The sequence below is a fragment of the Ranitomeya variabilis genome, chromosome 2 (assembly GCF_051348905.1).
Source record: "Ranitomeya variabilis isolate aRanVar5 chromosome 2, aRanVar5.hap1, whole genome shotgun sequence".
Classification (NCBI taxonomy): Eukaryota; Metazoa; Chordata; class Amphibia; order Anura; family Dendrobatidae; genus Ranitomeya; species Ranitomeya variabilis.
In genome coordinates, this window is record NC_135233.1 from 963,333,612 (window position 1) to 963,349,810 (window position 16,199).

The window sequence follows — 16,199 nt, forward strand, 5'->3', positions numbered from 1 at the left end:
TCATTATGTCGCTGGTTATGGCAGAGTAGCAATATCTCACTATTAGTAGCAGAGGAGGAGGAGAATCTCTCTATCAAGTTCATATAGAAAAAATGCAGTATAGTCATCAGTGCAGTAATTATGGTGAAATGAGCTGGTTATGCTTGAAGTGACAGCGGTGCTTCGCGCCTTGCTGTTGATGCTGGCCAGCGGGCCGAGAGCAGATCAAACTCATGTTTCCTCTGAAACGCCGAAACATTTCAGATTAACACATACTTGGCAGCAATGAATCAATTGACAAGTTCTCTTTAAGTCAGTTTCTACAGTCCCATATACAGGTGCTTCTCATAAAATTAGAATATCAGCAAAAAGTTAATTTATTTCAGTTCTTTAATGCAAAAAGTGAAAATCTTATATTATAGAGTGATTACAAACAGAGTGATCAATTTCAATTGTTTATTTCTGTTAATGTTGATGATTATGGCTTACAGCCAATGAAAACCCGAAAGTCATTATCTTCGTAAATTAGAATAATTATCAAAAAACACCTGCAAAGGCTTCCTAAGCATTTAAAAAGGTCCCTTAGCCTGTTTCAGTAGGCTCCACAATCATGGGGAAGACTGCTGACTTGACAGATGTCCAGAATGCAGTCATTGACACACTCAACGAGGAGGGTAAGCCACAAAAGGTCAATGCTAAGAAACTGGCTGTTCACAGAATGCTGTATCCAAGCATATTAATGGAAAGTTGTGTGGAAGGAAAAAGTGTGGTAGAAAAAGATGCACAAGCAACCGGGATAACTGCAGCCTTGCAAGAATTGTTAAGAAAAGGCCATTCAAAAATTTGGGGGAGATTCACAAGGAGTGAACTGCTTCTGGAGTCATTGTTTCAACAGCCACCACACACAGACGTATCCAGGACATGGGCTGCAAGTGTCGCATTCCTTGTGTCAAGTCACTCATGACCAATAGACAACACCAGAAGCATCTTACCTGGGTAAAGGAGAAATAGAACTGGACTGTTGCTCAGTGGTCCGAGGTGTTGTTATCAGATGAAAGTAAATTTTGCGTTTCATTTGGAAATCAAGGTCCCAGAGTGTGGAGGAAGAGCGGAGAAGCCACAATCCAAGCTGCTTGAGGTCTAGTGTGACTTTTCCACAGTTAGTGCTGGTTTGGGGAGCCATGTCATCTGCTGGTGTAGGTCCACTTTTTTATCAAGAGCAAAGTCAGCACAGCCGTCTACCAGTAAATTTTTGAGCACTTCATGCTTCCCTCTGCCGACAAGCTTTTTGGAGATGGAAATTTCATTCTCCAGCAGGACTTGGCACCTGTCCACACTGCCAAAAGTACCAGTACCTAGTTTAAAAGCAACAGTATCACTGTGCTTGCTTGGCCAGCAAACTCACCTGACCTTAACCCCATAGAGAATCTATTGGTTATTGTCAAGAGGAAGATGAGAGATACCAGACCCAACAATGCAGATGAGCTGAAGGCTGCTATCAAGGCAACCTGGGCTTCCATAACACCTCAGCAGTGCCACAGGCTGACCGTCTCCATGCCATGCAAAATCAATGCAGTAATTGATGCAAAAGGAGCCCCAACCAAGCATTGAGTGCATTTACTGAGCATACATTTCAGTAGGCCAACATTTCAGATTTAAAAATCATTTTTTCCAGCTGGTGTTATAAAGTATTGCAATTTACTGAGATAATGACTTTTGGGTTTTCATTGGCTGTAAGCCATAATCAGCAACATTAACAGAAATAAACACTTGAAATAGATCGCTCTGTTTGTAATGACTATATTATATATGAGTTTCACTTTTTGTATTGAAGAACTGAAATAAATTAACTTTTTGATGATATTCTAATTTTGTGAGAAGCACCTGCATACTCCCCATACACAAGACTATGTTACAGCTCCAATTTACACTTATAGTCATGAGAAAAACTAAGTATACCTTCAATTCTAGGGTTTTATGTATCAAGTCATAATAACTAAATAAACATTTAGTCCCTAGAAGGTCTAGGAATACAACCACAATAACACAGGTCTGCGACTAAAAAGCTGTTTGATTATTTTCATCTAATTTCCATGTATTTTGGTGTGCTGAAAACGAAAACAATATTGAAAAAATCCTGGACGTCAGGATTTGCCACAAAATGCAAAATTCTCTTCAAATTTAGTATATTTTTCTCAATTTTTGGTATTTTTTTTATCTTAGGGTTTTGAAAGTCAAAATTACTATTAATTAATTCACATCAATGCATTGAAGATATACAAGACCCTGACTACAAAAAAATCATCAGATGAATGCTGAAAGCATTTCAAGCTTTAGGTTGCCTGATGAGTTTGAAAGTGCATGTCTTCCATTCCCATAGTTACTTAAATTTTCAGAAAACGTGATGTCCTATGACAAAACGGAGGTCATTTTTCGGATTCAGCGCACTTATAAACATAAAGATTAAGTGGAATAACCAAAACAGCTCTTGAAAAAAATTTTTTTGCAGACCTGTGTAATCAACACATTGCAAATTGTAGTGTGTCATCATTTTAATAAAAACTATGCAAAAAGCAGATGAGTGTGAAGAATTAAGTACACTTTTGTTGCTTGCATAGGTATTAAAAGGTTGAGTAGAAGCAAGGTGCTACTAATAAAAATCCTTTGATTAATTGTTTATCAGCAAGGGTAATTACCTTTATAAAAGCAGAAGTTTGGGCTGTCTGCTGGTGTGGAACATTCAGGTGTGTGTTAACACAATTCCAAGGAGGAAAGATATCAGCAGTGAACTAATAGAAGCAATTGTTACCATCAATTTGGGAATGGAGATCTGCATTTTTAAGTAAGAAATATTGTTCACAAGTAGAAAGCATTCATGCCAGTTTACAATCTTCTCAAGAATGGAAATCCCAGCTAATTTACCACAAGTTCTCACTGTGCCATGCTGAGAGAAACTGGAGCAAACTCAGGAGCAACAGCTCAGATTCTAAAGGCCTCAGTTTGCATGTTAAATGCTCAAATCCCTGGCAGTACAATTAGAAAAAGACTGAACAAGTATGGCTGCTTGTTTTGCCAGGAGAAAGCCTATTTTTTCTAAAACAAATTTGCCAGCACAACTAAAGTTTGAGTTTGCAAAGTTGCATCTGAACAAACCACAAGACTTCTGGAACAATGTCTTTTGAACAGACAAGACCAAAATGTCGATGTTTGGTAACAATGCCATGCACCACATTTGGTGAAAACTAAAAATTGCAATTGTTGAGTTGACAATGAACTCTGTTGCATGCCAAAACTGAGTTATTCAACACGACAATGATTCCAAGAACACAGCACACAAATATAAATTAAACAGAAGAGAATCAAGGTGCATCAGTGGCCTTGTCATGGTCCAGACCTCAACCCAACTGAAATTCAGTCCTGTACGGATTGTATAAGGACAGGGAAGTTTTGGACAGTATGTAACCCCTGTCTTCAAAAGTTTCCTTCAGTTTATCAAATTTATATAAAGGGTGATTTTATGGGATTTTCCAAAACTAGACCCATTCTAAACTCTTCTAGAAGTACTGTTAATGTTATTAAATGGATGAATAAGAAAAAGAATAACATACTGTACATTCAGTAGTGGCGTATTTTGCAATGCTAAAGTGGGATGATGGCGAAATGTTTATCACTCGTAAGAGACAAAGGAAGGATAAGGGTAGTTGCTAAATAAGCAAATAGCTGCTCCACACTGGAATAAAACCAGGCTGCGACATACGTGTTGTGGCCAAAGATCATGTTACGCAGCAGCTGCCTCACAGCATAATACAAGTCAATAGTGTCACTTGCAACTTGTAAGTTGGTGTGACTGCGACAAGGAAGTTTCAAAACGATCCGGTCTGGTTTCTCTTTGGGTCCTTCCGACTTTATAAACAGGAGATGTGCTGCTGAGGAAATGTGACTCTTTGCTCACTACTTTGCTACTTTTTTTTAATGCAGGGATATCAGTGTCCTCTTTCTGCTTCATATTAGCCTATGAGAGCTCTGGCTTTGTTTGCATACTGGGCATTTGTATGGGAAACTAGATGCAAAAAATTTCCATATGATTCTCAATTTCCTTAACTCAATAATTTTTTGAAAAAATGCCAAATTACAGCCAACATGAATATTTGGCCGTCATCATCTTTTTGTTGATATTTCCAAACAAGTCCAGGCTGATACACAACAAACACGGTTACTTTGATGCTTTTGGCTAATTTATCTACTTCAGTTCATTTATATCCTCCTCTGTCCCATATTGGAAGTTCAATGTAATATTCCGTTATCAGCCTTATACACGTAGCACATCCACAGAGGACACACTGAAATAAAGCATAAAATATTTCCACTCCACTTAGAAACTCCCCTGCAACGTTTGTAACAATATTTTGTACTACTTAATTTTATAATAATTCTATATAGGGGACCTGTTTAACCCATTGGTCTAATAGGACGTCAGCCCTGTACAGAGAGCCAATGTGCTCACATAAACCTGTCTAAGTGATGTAGAGCCCTCCAGGTAGTAGTGCAAGGGTCTCAATAAAGTGATCAGTCTGCGACTAATTTATAATTATATGTTCAATGGAACTAGCCGTGGTATTCCTATGCGGGGTAGCACACCGGCGAAAATAATTTCTACTAATTTTTAGACTAATTGCTTGAGTTAGCAGTATTCCTCTCCAAGGATTACATTGCTATTCTGCATGCACCACAACTTTCCTTCTGTCATACTGGGGGCTGATGAAGGTCTAAAAAATCTTTCACCGTGGCCTATTAAGCTTGGACATTTCTGTGAATGAACAAATTTTTGCAACTTTTATTAGACATGCAAGACAATTAGCTGCAAAATATAGTGAGATTACAATAATGTCTCTGCCTTCTGTAAATAGTGTCACCTTTGATGACTATTAATCTACACTGTGCCCTAATAAATGAGTAACACACAGTGCCCCTTTAAATTAATTATTTCAAGTACTGCCTAAAACTTGAACACAAACTATGCCCCCTCCAATAAATATACTGTTATTACACACTGTGTAATCTGAAATTAATTTTAATTGCTATTTCTACCCAATGTGAATTAGAATACACCCTTGAACCGCTAATAAATATTATAATATACACTTACGATAATAATAACCATTATAATAGACACTGCACCACCATAATTAGTTAGAATATACTGAGCAAGCACTAAAATGCTCGGACACTTGAACCGAGCAATTCCTAATGCTCGTTGAGTCGTTTCGAGTAACGAGTATTAATGGGAGACAATAGGAGATCGGATAATTTTTCTGGCAGACCCTATAAGGAGGTCTGGGGGGCAGTGAAAATGTTGAAGCGGCTGGAAAAAGTGCTAAATGGAAGAAGAACAGTATAGGGAAGCCCCATGAAGGTATCTCTGACTCTCATATCGCTGCTGAGAACAATGGCAAATTTGGGTAGATTTTCAGAAACTGCTAATCTACCAAGTTAAGCACGTGGGCCAAGCATGGAACATGTGTGAGCTTGCCAAGCTTCACAGCCACCACCAGGTTATGGCCATTGTCATGCATGACAGTGCCTAGTTGTAGGTTCAGCGGTGAGAGTCACAGATCTGTCTGGTGTTATTCCTTTAAAAAACTGTGCTCTGGTGTGTGGTAGGTCTCATACACAAGTTAGCTTCAGCAGAGTTTGTTGCCGCTTCGCTGAGGCAGTGCTGCAGAGCTTCTGGCTGATGTGGATGATGTACTGGGAGATACCAACTTGGAAATGGAGGGTGAGGAGGAGCAGGAGTGGGTGCATGAACTGCTGTAGAAGGTAGAGGAAACCCTGATAGAAGTAGAGACAGCAACCCTCGGTGTCGGTAGCACATGTGCCATGCCAGGGTGGGACTCGGCCCCGGCCTCCACAATGTTCACCCAGTGTGCCATCAGGGAAATGTAGCGTCCCTGGCCACAAGTTCTTGTCCATGTGTCATCGTTAAGTGGACAATCCCAGTAAGTACGTTGATAATGGCATGGTGATGTTCCTGGACATGTGCTGATACAAGGCAGGAATGCCACACTGGGAGACATAGTGGTGGCTGGGGAAAGAGTACAGTGAGATGGCTGCCTTCATGAGTCAGTGCAATTCCTCTTTGTCTACAAACCTAAACTGCAATATTTCCATGGAAAGCAGCCTTGAAATGCGCACATTTAGCATGTTAGCCTGTGGGTATGTGGGTCGCTGGGAACTTTCTTCTTCATTCCAAGGCCTAGGGTAGGGACAGCTGATCGCTGTGCTGGGACAAGGATTGGAAGTGCCTTATGAGGGTGCAGAGGTGTATCTAGGTTTTCTGGCACACGGGGCAAGAATTCAGTTTAGCGCCCCCCCCCCCCCACCAAGGACATATGCGATTTGCACACTTAGTCATGTACCCAAGAGTTCCCTACTGCTCTCAATGTCCAGTGAAAAACTGAGAGAAGCAGGAAGAGAAGCTCGTTGTTACATGACCATAAATATGAAAGTCGCACATGAGTGAAGTGTCCATGTGATGACTACTGGAACCTGCAGAGCTGATTCCTGACATTGCAGGCCTCGGAAATCTCACAACAAATACACTGCACACTTTTAGGATTCTCCCTGGCCGGTGGACAGTCATGTCAGCACAAGTATGTGATTTGGATACTTCTGACCACATTCCGACTAGACGTGCCCAGCCTCGCTCAGTTCATTTTCATTGAGTGAGGCCACACATGTCTAGTCAGCAAGTGACCGCATGTATGTAAATCGCCAGCATGAGAGAATCCTGACAGTGTGCAGTGCGCACTGTGAGAATTCAGAAGTCTGCAGTCACAAAGAATGACTGCAGACTCATTACAAACCTGGACATCCCTTTCATCCTCCTAACATAAATAAAAACATGAGAATTAGTTAGTATTAGTGTTGAGCGATACCGTCCGATACTTGAAAGTATCGGTATCGGATAGTATCGGTCGATACCCGAAAAATATCGGATATCGCTGATACCGATACCCGATACCAATGCATTTCAATGGGACGCAAAGTATTGGAATGGTTCCCAGGGTCTGAAGGAGAGGAAACTCTCCTTCAGGCCCTGGGATCCATATTCATGTGTAAAATAAAGAATTAAAATAAAAAATATGGATATACTCACCTCTCCGGTGGCCCCTGGATCTTACCGCTGTAACCGGGAGCCTTTGTTCCTAAGAATGAGCGCGTGAAGGGCCTTCGATGACGTCGCGGCTTCTGATTGGTCACGTGACCGCTCATGTGACCGCTCACGCGACCAATCAGAAGCCGCGACGTCAGCCGCGACGTCATCGAAGGTCCTTCACGGGCTCATTCTTAGGAACGGAGGCTCCCGGTTACAGCGGTAAGGTCCAGGGGCCACCGGAGAGGTGAGTATATCCATATATATCCATATACTCACCTCTCCTGCGGCCCCTGGACCTTACCGCTGTAACCGGGAGCCTCCATTCCTAAGAATGAGCCCGTGAAGGGCCTTCGATGACATCGCGGCTGACGTCGCGGCTTCTGATTGGTCGCATGAGCGGTCACATGAGCGGTCACGCGACCAATCAGAAGCCGCGACTTCATCGAAGGCCCTTCACGCGCTCATTCTTAGGAACAAAGGCTCCCGGTTACAGAGGTAAGATCCAGGGGCCACCGGAGAGGTGAGTATATCCATATTTTTTATGTTAATTCTTTATTTTACACATGAATATGGTTCCGATACCGATTCCCGATACCACAAAAGTATCGGAACTCGGTATCGGAATTCCGATACCGCAAGTATCGGCCGATACCCGATACTTGCGGTATCGGAATGCTCAACACTAGTTAGTATCACAAATAACATTTACATCCAGGTACCTTATAGATGACATCGTCTCTGGAGTCGTTCTCTTTTTCTTCATCTTGTCCAGACCCCATGACGAGTTTTCTCATCCACAGCTCGTCTCTGCAGACTTCCATCTTCTCCACTCTTTTGCAGAAAATCTCCACATGATGCCCTTAAAGATAGAAGTGTCATTATAATGCTCCTGAATAAAAAAAATGCCCCTCACTATATTGTCTGCACAAAATATGACCCCCACATTGTCCCTCTTATGGTATATGCTCTTTACAATGAACTCTCCTTTCCATACCGGCCCCCTCTTCACACTGTCCTCTCACAACGTGTCCCCCCTATAGGGCCCAGAATTTATACTGTACTCTCTCATCACACTCCCCCTCCTTGGTATACTGTCCCCTCCCGGCTGTGCCCTAAACTATCCCTTCATGCTATGCCCCCCTACTCTTTTTCTATTCTGTGCCCACTCACTTTTCTCCCCCATACTGTCTCCTCACACTATTCCCCTCCCTCCTCATACTGTCTCCTCTCACATCCCACCTGTTCACCATACTGTCTCCTCATATATTTACCCCTCACTTTCTGTACTGCCTGTTCACCTGACTCCCCATACTGTGTCTGCACACATCCCATCGCCCTCACTCCCCGTACTCTGTCCACATACATTTTTCACATTGCTATCCATACAGTGTCTGCATACATTCCCCCATTTCCTCCCCATACTGTCTGCACCAATCCCCCCATACTGTTTCCTCATATATGCCCCCATTCCCCCATACTGTTTCCTCATACATGCCCCCCATTCCCCCGTACTGTTTCCTCATACATGCCCCCCATTCCCCCGTACTGTTTCCTCATACATGCCCCCCATTCCCCCATACTTTTCCTCATACATGCCCCCCATTCCCCCGTACTGTTTCCTCATACATGCCCCCCATTCCCCCGTACTGTTTCCTCATACATGCCCCCCATTCCCCCGTACTGTTTCCTCATACATGTCCCCCATTCCCCCACACTGTTTCCTCATACATGCCCCCATTCCCCTGTACTGTTTCCTCATACATGTCCCCCATTCCCCCATACTGTTTCCTCATACATGCCCCCCATTCCCCTGTACTGTTTCCTCATACATGCTCCCAACTCCTCCTTTGCTCTTTATTTTGGGTCCTCAAATCTCCCCAACACATTAAAGCACCCCATCTCCACTCCAATCTCCCCACACACATTAAATCCCCTATCCCCACTCCAATTCTCCCCACACATAATAAAGCTCCCCATCCCCACTCAAATTTTCCCCACACCCAAATTCACTGAATAATGGCAATCACAAAAAACGTCAGATTTCCATTCATTTCTCTTTCCTCTGAGAGGAAAGAGAAATGGGGATTTCCGAGCCCTCCCGGTACCTCCGTCTCCATCCCCCGGCCCTCTGTGTAATTTTCCCCAAAGAAAATGGCGGGCGCACCCGACACCTGGCAACAATAGGAGATTTTTCCTACTGATTCATTTTTATCACTGTGATAGACCCTATATACAGCACATAAAATAGACTTTAAAATAGGCACAAATTCATGAAAAAAATTTCTTTCAAATTAAATACAGTTAAAACCCACCAGAAGCTAAGCAAAAAAAGGTGCAAATCTAAAATGAATTGGTCCCAAGTGTTTCAGCTGTGTAAACTATTGTTAAAAGACACAAAACCACATTAATTGTCATCCATTGCTTTTTAGGAACAGAATGCATCCATTAATTTTAACTTTAAATCAATCAGATACATATTGAAATATTGTAACAATGTTTTAATTTATTTTTCCATTTTCAGGCATATTTCAGTACATTAAACAAGATTCAATGACTGAAAAAATCCATAAAATGACAAAGTAGAGAGCACGGACCTATCTACTGTCATGCAGTTAGTCTCATGCTGCCCTCTGTTGGCAGCATCCAGTAATGCCTGTAATATTCCATTTACATTATTCTTAGCTGTTCTGTACTGCAGGCTTCAGAGTCAAATGTACAATCAGTATCTGATTTACTTCAGAAGAACTAGAGTTTTCAGAATTCAAATTAGTGCTTTTCAGAATGCACAAAGGAGGATCATTAAGTCCTTCACGACATGTGCCGTACTAATACAGTGCATTTTGTGTCCCTCCCTTTGATGTGGGCTCTGGCGCTGAGCCCACTTTTTTGAACAGCTGACATGTGCCCCTAATAGCCGCAGGTGGAATCGCGATCCACCTTCAGCTGTTTACCTGTTAAATGCTGCTGTCAATCTCTGACAGCGACATTTGATGTCCTTGCACTGGAAGTGCGTCACTAATTCCATCCATCGGTGATCCCGTCACATGATCGTGGGTCACCGATTTGTCTGTATGACAACCAGAGGTCTCCAATGGACCTCTATGGATGTCATTGCCAGTTTGCCATGAGTGCCGCCCGGTGGTCGCTCACCCAGCCCCAGATCACAATAAATGGAGATGCTAAAGGTCTCGGAAAGTAACGCAATTTGTTTTTTCACCATTTAAATAAAAAACAACCTAGACATGTTTGGTATCTACGAACTCGAAATGACCTGGAGAATCACATTGGCCAGTAAGTTTTAGCATTTGGTGTACATGGTAAAAAAAAATCCAAAAAACAGATGTGGAATTGCACTTTTTTTTTGCAATTTCACCGCACTTGGAATTTTTTTCCCATTTTCGAGTACAAAACATGGTAAAATCAATGGTGTTGTTCAAAAGTACAACTTGTCCCACAAAAAACAAGCCCTCACTAGGCCATATTGATGGAAAAATAAAAAAATATGGCTCTGGGAAGAAGGGGAGTGAAATACAGAAACGCAAAAACGAAAAAGGGCTGCGAGGTGAAGGGGTTACAGAACGTCCAATGTGTTTGTGAACAAACTGCAGTGCAATGCAGGTATGCAGTAACAGGGCAATATTACAGTAAAAGGATTAGCCAGGATTTTGGTTATTTTTTTCATATGAAAGAGATGTCCTCTATCCTGGGCCCCTACCAGTTATAAAAAGTATGTCTCCCATCCTGGTATATACAGCTGTGTGAAAAAGTGTTTGCCCCTTCCTGATTTCTTAGGGTATGTGTCCACGTTCAGGATTGCATCAGTATTTGGTCAGTATTTTACATCAGTATTTGTAAGCCAAAACCAGGAGTGGAACAATTAAAGGAAAAGTATAACAGAAACACATGCACCACTTCTGCATTTATCACCCACTCCTGGTTTTGGCTTACAAATACTGATGTAAAATCCTGACCAAATCCTGATGCAATCCTGAACGTGGACACATACCCTTATCCTTTGGCATGCTTGTCACACTTAAATGTTTCAGATCACCATGTAACTGAATTACAACAATTCTGGAAAGATAAGTGGGCCAAAATTCAACCAGAGAGTTGTAAAAGACTCATTGCGAGTTATTGCAAATGTTTGGTTGCTGTTGTCACTGTCATTATGCCCCTGTTTTCAGTATTTTGACTAATTTGGATTGTATTGCATCTAGTCTTTTTACTTTCACCCCCTAAGGGCCCCTTCACACTGTGCAATCAAAGTCTGAACGAGCGTTCGATTTGTGACGTTTATCCGTCCTCGTTCCGAGGTTGCAAAGTGTGACATGGCGTTACGATTTGCGACGCAGCCCAGCATCGTACGATGTGAAAGAAAGAGCAGAACTTTCTTTCGTCGTAAATGTCCCGCTGTGGCGGTCGAAATCGTAGTATGTGACGGCGGTCATACGAGCTCGTAATGCGACTACGTGGGTTGGGCTTCCGCATACCTGTCTCCTGATTGGGCGTGACGTTTTAGCACGCCCATGCTGGTAATACGTCACGCTCGGAGTCGTAGGACTATGGCGGTGTGAAGGGTAGCGTACGATTGCGACGCGTGACGTTCACATCGCAACTACGTCAGAAAAAGCGTTAACATCGTAGAGTGTGACCGCTGGCTACGAGCTCGTACTGCGATGTCGAATATGACGCAAATGCGTCGTAATCGTAGCAGAATCGACCAGTGTGAAGGTACCCTTAGGCTATGTGACCACGTTGCGGATTCATGTGCAGATTTTTCCTCATCGTTTTTGCAAAATCCGCAGGTAAAACGCAATGCATTTTACCTGTGGATTTACCACGGATATACCGCGTTATTCCTGCGTTTTTTGTGCGGATTTCACCTGTGGTTTTACACCTGCGGATTCCTATTCAGGAGCAGGTGTAAAACGCTGTGGAATCCGCACAAAGAATTGACATGCTGCGGAAAATACAACCCAGCGTTCCCGCATGGTATTTTCCTCACCATGGGCACAGCATATTTGGTTTTCCATAGGTTTACATGGTACTGTAAACTGCATGGAAAACAGCTGCGAATCCTCAGCGGCCAATCCGCTGCAGATCCGCAGCAAAATCTGCAACGCGTGCACATAGCCTTAAATTGAGAGAACGGGACGAGAGCTGACAGATCCTGGATACTAATCCACTTATGAGGGCTAACAGATCCTGGATACTACCCCACACAGGGGAGCGGACAGAGCAGAATTTGTCATAATGCTTTTTTTTATTCCTTTTTAGATTTATGTTTTTGGGTGCACTTTTAACAGTCTTTTGCTTTGCTTACTGATGGTCTCTCCAACCAGTGGACTTTATCTATTATGTTCATATGCCCTAACAGGACGGTGTATATGAAACTTCTGCAATGACAGAATATTCAGTATAACTAGGCGTTTGCTTACATTTGAGGCTTTCTTTGTTGAACAAACTAAAAAAATAGGTGAACATCGCAAAAGCTGGTGTAATCCAAGCCTCAGCCTGGCAGTCCAATGTCTTAGTCTATGTGACACGAAATATTTTCATATGTAGATAAAATACAAGATTAGACAGATTTTCTACTGATGGAGTCTGCTTTTATTGTGATAAAACAAGAACAATATCCAAGTACAAAGTCTAGGTACTGATGAATATGTTGAGGAGTAGTAAAGCTTGTTCTACCTTGTTATAAAGGGTTAACGTTACTAAACCTTCATTTATATGATATTTGCCTGCCATCTTCTGGCTGCTGGGTGTATTGCAGGATTTGGCAAATTTGTGAAATGTCTTCGACTGAAAATCTGTTCCAAACATCAAAATGGATTTTTGTCTAGGACAAAGGCATGTACAGTAGTTATGGGAAAGTCATAGAATTTCCTGCAACAAATCTGTCATATATCAACATATAATTTGCAAATACACTTTTATTGAGACCTTAGACAACTTTTAGCTTCAATGTCTTGTTTCTTCTCTTTACCTTGTTAGGAAATTAATTTGTGGTTTTTCAGATTTTTTACAAATCAGTAAAACATGAAATACACAAAAAGCATAGTTTAAAAATGCCTTAAAAATGCCCACACTGCTCACTTCCTTCTGTCTGTCTGTCCTTCTATCTGTCTGTCTGTCTGTCACGGAAATCCCAAGTCACTGATTGGTTGCGGCAAAACGGCCACGACCAATCAGCGACGGGCACAGTCCGGTGGCAAAATGGCCGCCCCTTACTCCCCTGCAGTCAGTGCCCGCTCCATAATCCCCTCCAGTCAGCGCTCACAAAGGGTTAATGGCAGCGTTAATGGACCGCGTTATGCCGCAGTGTAATGCACTCCGTTAACGCTGCTATTAACCCTGTGTGACCAACTTTTTACTATTGATGCTGCCTATGCTGCCTAAAAAGATCTAATGTTAAAAATGATAAAAAAATAAAAAAATATTATATACTCACCTTCCGTTGGCCTCCCGGATCCGGCCTTTCCCGCTCCTCGCGACGCTCTGGTGACCAGTCCATGCATTGCGGTCTCGGGAGATGATGACGTAGCAGTCTTGCGAGACTACATCGCTGTGCTCTATACTACGTGGCCTGTATTATATACTGCATGGGGAGTGTTATATACTATGTCTCTGTGCTATATACTACGTGGCTGTGTTATATACTACGTGGCTGTGCAATATATTATGTGCCTGGGCAATATACTACATGTCTGTGCTATATACTATGTGTCTGTGCTATATATTATGTGTCTGTGCTATATACTACGTGGCTGGGCAATATACTATGTGTCTGTGCTATATACTATGTGGCTGGGCAATATACTATGTGTCTGTGCTATATACTACGACGTGGCTGAGCAATATACTATGTGCCTGTGCTATATACTATGTGTCTGTGCTATATAATAATAATCTTTTTTTTTATATAGCGCTAACATTATCCGCAGCGCTTTACAGTTTGCACACATTATCTTCGCTGTCCCCGATGGGGCTCACAATCTAAAATACCTATCAGTATGTCTTTTGGAATGTGGGAGGAAACCAGAGTACCCGGAGGAAACCCACGCAAACACAGAGAGAACATGCAAACTCTTTGCAGATGTTGTACTGGGTGGGATTAGAACCCAGGACTCCAGCACTGCAAGGCTGCAGTGCTAACCACTGCGCCACCGTGCTGCCTATATACTACGTGTCTGTGCTATATACTACGTGGCTGGGCAATATACTACGTGTTTGTGCTATATACTACGTGTCTGTGCTATATACTACGTGTCTGTGCTATATATTATGTGTCTGTGCTATATACTATGTAGCTGGGCAATATACTACATGTATGTGCTATATACTATGTGTCTGTGCTATATACTACGTGTCTGTGCTATATATTATGTGTCTGTGCTATATACTATGTTCCTGGGCAATATACTACGTGTCTGTGCTATTTACTACGTGTCTGTGCTATATACTACATGGCTGGGCAATATACTACTTGTCTGTGCTATATACTACGTGTCTGTGCTATATACTATGCGGCTGGGCAATATACTACGTGGTTGGGCAATATACTACTTGTCTGTGCTATATACTATGTGTCTGTGCTATATACTATGCGGCTGGGCAATATACTACGTGGTTGGGCAATATACTACGTCGCTGGGCAATATACTACGTGTCTGTGCTATTTACTATGTGGGCTGTGCTATATACTATGTGGCTGGGCAATATACTATGTGGCTGTGTTATATACTACGTGGCTGGGCAATATACTACGTGGGCTGTGTTATACGCTACTTGACTGTGCTATACTTCTCTGCTGTATCTGTGCATCATGAATCGTGGCATGTGTTAAAGAGGGGGGCCCACCGAGACTTCTTTCGTCCGGGGTTCTCAAAAACCTGGAGCCAGCCCTTGCTTCACTGATTGGTCACGCCCGGCCACGAACAATCAGCGACAGGCGCAGTCCGCCCGCGAATTGGCGCAGAATTTGAACCATACTTTGCTATTTGGTCGAGGCCGGCAGAATCCTGTGTATAAATTGCATTATTCTGAAAACTTCATAAATAAACTACATACATATTCTAGAATACCCGATGCGTTACAATCGGGCCACCATCTAGTTATTAATATAATATGACAATTGCAAATTGTGTCTTCAGCAAAATTATTTTTTCTCCAGCATTAATTGTGCAATTTATTTACAAATGTCCTTTTTTGGTTCTTAAACATTTCTTCCGTGACATCTTCCCGTGAGATTATTTTGTGGATTTCTGTTCTTTATTGAAATAAACAGTTCCCTTTAAAAACCTCAGATTCCATCTGACGATTGTTCAAAGTACATGACGTCCTGAAAAAAAGACAAAATATTAGACATTTTATTGAGCTTTAAACCATATTTTATTTGCATTAAACTCTGGCCCAGAACTGTGTAGAACAAGATCTATGAGATTCGCCCTGTAAGCAGTTGCATAAAGGGTTATTTCCAACTTTGAAAGTTGTCACCACTCCATGTGATAGGTGGTAACTCTTTGAGTGGTGTGAACCCCTCTACTGGGATCCCAGGCATGGGACCTTGAAATGCCCCGACAGAGGGGAGCAGTGGACCCTTATTAGACGGCCTGAAAACACTGAGCTTTGCACTGTAACTTTATCACACATTACTATTTCTCTATGGGCTCTGTATACATCAGATGAGTGCTATCTGACGTTTTATCGGATAGCACTCAGACCAATGTTATACTATGGGGCAGTGCAGAAGAGCATTTTCATCCCATACCGATTCAGCATGGGAAAAAAATTGTAGCGTGCTTCGAGTGGCTCCGCAAATAGGCTCACACCCACCTATACAAGTCTATGGGTGAGTAGAAAACATTAGACTGCACTTGGGTGACATCCAAGTGCAGTCTGATTTCCCTGGACTCACAGAATGGAGAAGATGAATACATTTTGTGATATGATCGTCTTATCCAAGAGAATCGGATCACACTAAGCTAACACTCGGCTCAAGATCAGACTGAGTTTGATCCAAGTGTCATTTAAATATTTGATCTGATTTTCTCTCATGAGA

The 16,199-nt window shown here is 42.2% G+C and overlaps 1 protein-coding gene across 1 annotated transcript in view; it reads right to left on the reverse strand.

Moving 5' to 3' along the window:
- Positions 1-14,594: 14,594 nt before the first annotated feature.
- Positions 14,595-16,199, reverse strand: part of LOC143804012 (phospholipid scramblase family member 5-like) — a 163,993-nt gene continuing 162,388 nt past the window's right edge. The window contains exon 7 of the mRNA XM_077281759.1: positions 14,595-15,479. Within this exon, the coding sequence (XP_077137874.1) occupies positions 15,441-15,479 (39 nt within the window). The 3' untranslated portion in view covers positions 14,595-15,440. The remainder of the gene's footprint in view (positions 15,480-16,199) is intronic.